At 50.2% G+C, this 8,423-nt stretch overlaps 1 protein-coding gene across 1 annotated transcript; it reads right to left on the reverse strand.

The window, feature by feature from the left end:
* Positions 1 to 883: 883 nt before the first annotated feature.
* On the reverse strand, positions 884 to 7,008 carry LOC139838960 (uncharacterized). Its single transcript, XM_071828973.1, has 3 exons — positions 5,097 to 7,008; positions 2,006 to 4,524; positions 884 to 1,474 (listed from the first exon to the last, which is right to left on the reverse strand). The coding sequence occupies exons 1-3, from the start codon at positions 7,006 to 7,008 to the stop codon at positions 884 to 886; spliced, it is 5,022 nt and encodes a 1,673-aa protein (XP_071685074.1).
* Between the last annotated feature and the right edge of the window lie 1,415 nt (positions 7,009 to 8,423).

Raw genomic sequence — 8,423 nt, forward strand, 5'->3', positions numbered from 1 at the left:
CGGTGGCCCGTCGAGGTCTTGTTCGACGGGCAGAAGATGTACCTACACACGGTGGGACAAGTTCGCCCGCGATCTCGCGCGCCGAGCCCGGCTGCCGCCTCACCTTCCTCTACGAGGGGAACGGCGAGATGCTCGTCGAAGTGTTCGACAATATAGCCAGCCGCAGGCACTACCACACCGGCAAGTCCGCTGGAGAAGAGAAAAAAACAAGTAGAAAAAATAAATGCGCCATCCCGCTGGAGCCACCCAGGCGCAAACGGACGCGCGGACAAAAACGGTTATTTTCGCGCTCGCGGGTGACGCAAACGGACGCGCACGGATAATTTACGCGTCCGAAATGCGCGCCCCCGAAAATGTCCTTACTATCTATGAAAAATTAATTTTGGCCCGGGATGCAGCCCAAGCCCAAGTCTGGCTCAATTTTCATTTCTGCTCGCTCGATCGAGAGCCCGTGACCGGAGGAAACCCTCCTCGCTCGCACGGGACTACTCGCTCGCGTTCCTTGTTTGTGCTCGTTGTGGCCAGAAGCGCGTCGCCGTCACTAGCCACGTCGCCAGGTCGCTTGCCGCCCGTCGCCCCGTATCACCAGCCTCCTCTGCTCCCCGAACACCCGTCTCGCCATGCGCAGCTGCACCCCTCCCTGTCCGCCACCGCGGCACCACCAGTCTTCCATGCCTCGGTGACCACCTCCGATTCTTGCAGCTCCTCTACCGCCCCATCTAGTTCCTCCTCCACGCGACCATTGGCCAGGGATGCGGCCGCCGTCCAGCTGTTGTGGCTCTGCTCTCACATGAACTAAGCTAGGTAGTACTGATTTCATTCGATTGGACAAGGTTTATTTGTAATTGAGTTTTTTTTTTTTGCGGGGGGAAAAGAGACTTTATTAAATAGCAGGGTTACATTCAGATACAATAATATCAGCTATTTCTGGCAAGGGGACACCCAGAGACATCTCTGTTTTCCCCTGGACCCTACCCAACTTTGCAAGCTCATGACTTGCATTATTTGCATCCCTACTAATCTTTACTAGCTTAGTTTCTCTTTCCCCTAACAGGTCTCTTATGGCCTTGATCCGAAAGGCATGAACCGAGACATTTGGAGTATTTTGCTGAATCCACTTGATACCTTCCAAACAGTCTGATTCCACTATAAGGTTGAGTGGAGTCCAGAGTAAGGCGAGCTTGATTCCTTCCTCGATTGCCAGGAGCTCGGCCTCTAGAGCAGCTTGACAATTCCTCAGTTGTCGACACGCTGTGAAAATGACCTCTCCCTGGTAGTCGCGTAGCACCATGCCTATGCCCGCCCTTCCATCAGCTGAATACGCTCCATCTACGTTCAGCTTGACCTGACCGCTTGGCGGTGGCAGCCACCTCTGCTTCTCTCCCTGTTGCCTGTTATCTGCTTGTGGAACTCTCTTGAAGCCCCGCTGTTGATCTATCACCATCTTCCCCTTCACTATATCCGCATATGGGTTCTGTTTGATCATTAAAAGGGAGTCTACGTAGCTTACCAAAAACCTTCTTGAGCCTTCAATGGACGGGCAAGGTTTATCATGTGTGAGTTCATTATGCGCATGCCATATCCGCCATAGCGTCATGAGTGTTTTCGCCCGCTGATCTTCCGAGCATGCATGGAGCAAATTCATCAGCCAATCCTGCCCCGCCGGACGCAGCACCTCAATATTCGGCAGGTTCCATTCCTCCGACATTGCTCGCCAGAGTCCTTGTGCATGCGGACAGCGGAAGAAAATATGGATGGCGTCCTCGTCCTCTCGGCCGCAAATCTGACACACCGCCGTGGCTGCCATACCCCGACGCTTCATATTGGATTGAGTTGCTATTGCGTTTCGACAAATTTTCCAAGCCAGGTTCCGGACTTTGGGTGGAACTGGACAGTTCCAAATCAGCTTCCAACTTGTACTAGCCCCATCCGGCCTTGAACTTGTGGCACCCCGATCCTGCTGCATCATGCTCCTATGTAGTGCGAACCGATATGCACTTCTTACTGTGAACAACCCGTTCTTCTCTGGAAACCAAGCCACAAAATCATCTTCATTCCTTGTTGAAGGTTTAATGCGTGTAATGTCATTAATGTCTTCCTGGACAAAGTATTGTTCTAAACGCTCCATATTCCATGTTCCATCTGCCAGTAAGAAATCTGCCACCCACCTGTACCGACATCTTCCTTGTTCTGATCGTGGTTTATGGCTTGCTTCTCTTGGGATCCACGGGTCCCTCCAGGCTCTAATTTGCGAGCCATTTCCAACTCGCCATATGACTCCTTGTTTGAGCAGCTCGAGGCCATACTCAATAGCATGCCATGTTGAGGATCCGTTTCCTGAAAATACAGTATCCAATAAAAAACCATTAGGATAATACTTAGCTTTTAAAACTTGTGCACATAAAGTTTCAGGGTACTGTAGCAGGCGCCAAGCCTGGCGAGCAAGTAGTGCTTGGTTAAAGAGGCGCATATCTCTGAACCCAATTCCGCCATAGTTTTTAGGTCGCAACATAATGTCCCAGGAGACCCAATGTGTCTTTCGTTTTCCATTTTCCGCTCCCCACCAATAGCGCCTTATCATCTTGGTTAGCTCATCACATAGCCCAAGGGGGAGTTTAAAGACACTCATCACGTACACTGGAATTGACTGTGCTATAGATTTGATCAGGACCTCTTTTGCAGCCTGTGACTTATGATTATCATCCCATTCCACTAGGCATTTGGCTAGTTTCGCCTGAAGACTCTCAAATTTATCCTTACTCATCCTCCCGTCTGGTGTTGGCAGCCCCAGATATTTTGTCTCAAACGTCTCCTGTTGTATTCCAAGCACCTGCTTGATTTCAGCCCGTCGTACTGTGGGGCAAGCATTACCAAACATAATCGAGCACTTTGCGGGGTTGATGAGCTGACCCGTACTCGAGGCTAAGACGTTCAGTATTTGGAGGATGCTCTGCGCCTGTGTCCCTTGTGCCTTGAAGAAGAGTAAGCTATCATCTGCAAATAAGAGATGAGACACACCTGGTGCACTACGGCACACTTTAACCGGATCAATGACATTATTATCAACAGCATTTTGTAGAAGTGTTGACAGACCATCCGCAACAAATAGAAAAAGGAATGGAGAGAGAGGATCACCTTGTCGGAGGCCCCGAGAAGGAGAAAATGAATCCAGGAGATTCCCATTAAACTTTACCTTATAGCTCACCGAGGTGACACACGACATTATCAAGTCCACCCATCGGCGAGAGAAACCCATCCTTTGCATCACTTTCTTCAGAAAATCCCAATCCACCCTATCATAAGCCTTGGATAAGTCCAGCTTATAGGCGCAGAAATCCTTATTCAAATTTGTATTTTGCTCAATGTAGTGCAGGCATTCGAAGGCCACCAATGCGTTATCTGTAATTAATCTACCTGGGACAAATGCACTCTGGTTAATTGAAACAATATCTCCCAGCATTGGCCGCATCCTATTGACCATACATTTCGCGATAACCTTGTATAAAACCGTGCAGAGACTTATAGGGCGAAAATCCTTCAAGGTTTCCGGCTGATCATTCTTCGGTATTAAAACAATAGCAGTGTCATTGACACCATCCGGCATATGTCCAGTAGCAAAGAATAACTTGACAGCATTTAGGACCTGTTCTTTTATAGTGGCCCAATTCCGTTGGTAAAATCTAGCCGGAAATCCATCCACCCCTGGTGCTTTCAAAGGACCGATTTGGAATAAGGCGTCCCCAATCTCTTCATCTGTAAAGTCTCTGCATAGAATATCATTCATTTCATTAGTCACCGTTTCCTTGGTTAAGGCAATAAGATTATCAGAATTTAGTGAAGGGTCACGAGTAAACAATTCTTTAAAATATGAGGCAGCCATCCTTTCCATGTCAGACGGTGCATCTTTCCAAACACCTTCACTGTCCTTGAGTCGTTTGATTTTATTTTTACGCGCCCGCCAGACCGCCTTCTGATGGAAAATTTTTGTATTCCTATCTCCCTCCTTTAACCAAGTTACTCGGGACCGCTGGAGCCAGAGCATCTCTTCTTTGTACAAGAGTTCGTTCATTCGGTCCGTGGCTTGACGTATTTCACGTTGGTCTGCATTTGCAATCTTCAAAGCCTCTAGTCGCTTCCTTGATTTGTCCAACTCCTTCAATATATTACCGAATTTGTGCTTGCTCCAAGTCTGTAGGGTAGACATCACCCGGTCTAGGCCCTGCATAATATCAGCCAAATCATTCTTGTGCCCCGCTTCACCCCAGGTTGTTGCTATTCTCTCTGCCAAGTCAGACTCCCTTTCCCATAAAATTTCATACTGGCGCTTGGCCTGTCTTTGCGGCATGCGCACCTCTTGCTCCATTTGCACAAGGATGGGGCAGTGATCCGAGACGGGAGATGTGAGGTGTAGTACCCTAGTATCCGCATAGCGGTCGCGCCACTCCGGACAAGCCACGGCTCTATCAAGGCGGACCCGTACATTTGCTCTTCCGATCCTTTTGTTATCATATGTATACGGCACACCTGAAAAACCAAGATCAGTTAGATTACAATCATACAAAACCTCACGGAAGGCATCCATTTGGTTAACTGGTCTAAGGGTACATGATAAGTGCTCCTCCTGCCAGAGCGCTTCATTAAAATCACCCAAGACAAGCCACGGGAGATTTGATCCCATTCTAAGATTTCGGAGTTTGTCCCACATAAGATGGCGATCCTCCACCCGAGGTTCACCATACACACAAGTGATACGCCATTGAGGCGCATTTGGAGAGTCACGCACATACGCATCAATATATCTTTCATTAATATCTTGGATTTCTACACTTATTTGATCATGCCAGAAAAGAGCCAAACCACCACTAAGACCATCACTACTAATACCAGCAAAACCTTTTAAACCTAACCTATGACGCAAGCGACGCATCTTATTCGTACTTTGCCTAGTTTCACAAATAAAAAACAAACGCGGACTCCAAACTTGGGAAATAGTAGCAAGTTCACGCACTGTCGGGTTATTCCCGGCCCCCCAACAGTTGAACGAGAGACAATTCATTTCTCCTGACGAGGTCCTCCATTTGACCTCGTCAGGGTACCGGGCGCCACATGTCCCGTCGCGATCTTCCTCCTTGTTCTTGCTGCTACACTGTCCTCCGATGGCTCCTTCTGCTCCCCTGCCCCTGCTGTTGCACCCGCCTTCCTCCCTTTCTTTGGTTTCCCGCCCGAAGGTACACTGTAGTTAAGGGCTAGTGACAAGTCTAGTTTCTGACCAGGAGCTTCAGCTGCACAATCCTCAGCCGCCATCCTCTTCCCCAAGATTGAATCAGCTTCCGTCATGGATACATCAGATCCGCTGTTCTGCGACAGTCCTATCTGAGACAGACCTCTCATTGGTGGTATCATATCGCTGGAGTGCGGCCCAGAGCCGCGACTACCCTGGTCTGGCCCCAACATAGATTGCATGATCTGTATGGCATTTGGCGCCAGGACAACCTCTGTCTTGCCACTTCCTCCTCCCTGCCCATGCATAGCCTCTCCTTCCAGCACATCCACTCCCTGTACCGCACCAACACCATCTCCTGTACTCTTGCTCAGTTTCAGTTGCAGTTTGTTGACAGTGTTTGCCAAGGCAGCTTCTTCCTCCTCCCATGTCCGGCGCTCCTCTTCCTCAAAACCATCCTGGGCATCAACAGCTGGTGGGATGTCTGCGGCCACGTCCCCCTTATCTGTTTGTACTTGGCGTCCCATATTCGGCGGCATACCCAGGGAAGATGAGTTTACACTTCCCTCCGGCGTGTTAAAATTCAGGAATTTCTTTACAGCAGGCTCATCCGGCGTAGACACCGCCCGGCTCAGGAATTTTCGCTTTGGCGAGCATCGGAGTGTAGCATCATATTGCAGCGACTGAATTCCCATTATCCTTCTCTCACATTGCTCCTCATTGTGACCAATGAAGCCACAGTGAAAGCAATAATAGGGTACTCTCTCGTATCTCATGTGATAGATCATCGAACGCTGCCCCTTGGTGGTTTTAAAGCGTGCAAGCAGCCTCTGGTTTAGTGGCCAGTCAATACGCACACGCAGGTACTCGCTCAACTCCAGGCCTTCTGCATCCACATCAACCGTGACAACCTTCCCAAATTTTGACCCAAGCAACTCTCCGTACTCCTTCGTCTGTTTCTTCCATGGAACATCATAGAACCGTACCCAGAGCCGGACAGTATCCAGCACCGCTTCTGAAGGTTGTTCACTATCAACAAACGGAGCAATCAGACAGGCTACTCCTAGATGGATCCATGGCCCTCCTTGGTTAACAAACTTGTAATCTCCCTCTCTGTTGAAAGTAATGATGAAGAAATTGTCCTTCAGGGGCTTGAAAATCATCTTACCACGGATGCGCCAGACCTCTGCAAAGTGTTTGTGAATCACGCTGAAGTTCGCCGCCTTGAGGGAATAGTACCGCGCCAGCATACGCCAAACCGTGGGAGCCGCTGGCAAGGTCTCCTCTTCATCTTCCTCCTCCATACAGAACTCATCGTCCAAACTCGCGCCTCCGGACAACATCGCCTCTGGCCCCGAGTTCTTCTCCTTCATCGCAGCTCCGTCCCAGTTGCTCTCCAGATCATCGGCGGCACTCATGATCGCTAAGCGCTTATCCGGCTGCTCCACCGCAAGGATGGCACCAGTCGACGGCTTCGGGTGGGTAGGAACCTCACCGGTACCCCCATGATCACCCCCACCGCCAACCAGAGACATGCTTACCGGCGAAACAACAGCGGAGTTCGCACCTGGATCGTAGGTGGCCGATTGGTTGTCGAAGATCTTGATCAGGTCTGGGACTCGTCCTCCCTGGGGCAGATATATATCTCGTGACCTGGCGATCCAATCTGAGGAGACTTCTTGGTGAACACGGTCATATTCCTTCCCCACAACCGACGTGATCCTCCTTGACTCTTCCCCACCGTCGTAGACTCGCAAATCTCTCAAAACCGTAGCGCTCCCGTCCATGGTTTGGGTGGCGGCGGCCGATCGCCTCGGTGTCGCCATAGCCCTAACCCTAGACGTAGCGTAGACTTCACATTTGTAATTGAGTTGATTTGACAATTTTTTGTAGTCAATTTAATGTTGTAGGAACACAAGATGAAGAGATTTTTTCCATCAATCTCGGAGCAGAATGAATCAACAAATGAAAATCCTCAAACCGAAGAAACTCCTCGAGCCGAAGAAGGAGATATGGAATATGGAATGGAGTTCGAAGTTTTGTTCGAAGTCCCGGATGAGATCCCGGATATCACGAGGAGTTCCGGAATGGTCCGGAGAATAAGATTCATATATAGGATGTCATTTTATGTGATTTAAAATGATCCGGAAGGTTCTACGAAAGGTTCTAGAAGGTTCTAGAAAAGTCCGAAAGAAATAAGGATGGAAGGTGGAGTCCCAGAGGGACTCCACCCACCTTCGCCGGCCAGCCTAAGGGAGGAGGAGTCCCAAGTGGACTCCCCACCATGGTGGCCGGCCACCCCACCAAGGAAAGGGGGGGAGTCCCACTCCCCCTAGGTTTGGATACTTGGAAGGTTTTATGTTGGGGTCTTATTCGGACACTTTGACCTAAACCTTGGGGCTTCCACCTATATAAAGAGGGGGAGAGAGGGGCTGCCGGCCACTCAAGCCACCACCATGGCCGCACCCCTCAAGGGTGCCCTAGCCGGCGCCCCTCTCCCCAAACCCTAGCACCCCTCCTCCACTACTTCTCCCGCATATGCTTAGCGAAGCTCCGCCGGAGATCTCCATCAACACCGCCACCATGCCGTCGTGCTGCCGGGATTCCGAGGAGGATCTACTACTTCCGCTGCCCGCTGGAACGGGGAGAAGGACGTCGTAATCAACACCGAACGTGTGACCGAGTACGGAGGTGCTGCCCGATCGTGGCACCGTGATCAAGATCTTCTACGCGCTTTTGCAAGCGGCAAGTGATCGTCTACCGCAGCAATAAGAGCCTACTCTTATAGGCTTTGGAAATCTTCAAGGGTGAGTCTTGATCATCCCCTCGTTGCTCCCGTCTTGTAGATTGCATCTTGGCTTGGATTGCGTTCTCGCGGTAGGAAAATTTTTGTTTTCTATGCAACGAATCCCTACACCGACGGCCACCCTCGGCATTGACTTTTTTTTCTTTTTTTTCTCTCAAATTTTGCTTTATATTATGTTTGTATTATTTATTTATTAGTATGAATTATATAAAGAGGGCGTGCGCTCTTCTTCCTCATCCACTCCTCCACACAAACCCTAGCCGCCACAAGCTCCACCGTAGCGCCACCTAGCTGTTCCTGCAACGCAGCTAGGCCCGCGAGGAAGTCCATGGCGGGTCCTGGTGGCCGGCGAGGCGCTCGAGGCTGCGGGCCTAGGCGCCCCCGGGGTCGGGGCAG

This window comes from Lolium perenne, chromosome 4 (genome assembly GCF_019359855.2).
Source record: "Lolium perenne isolate Kyuss_39 chromosome 4, Kyuss_2.0, whole genome shotgun sequence".
Taxonomy (NCBI): Eukaryota; Viridiplantae; Streptophyta; class Magnoliopsida; order Poales; family Poaceae; genus Lolium; species Lolium perenne.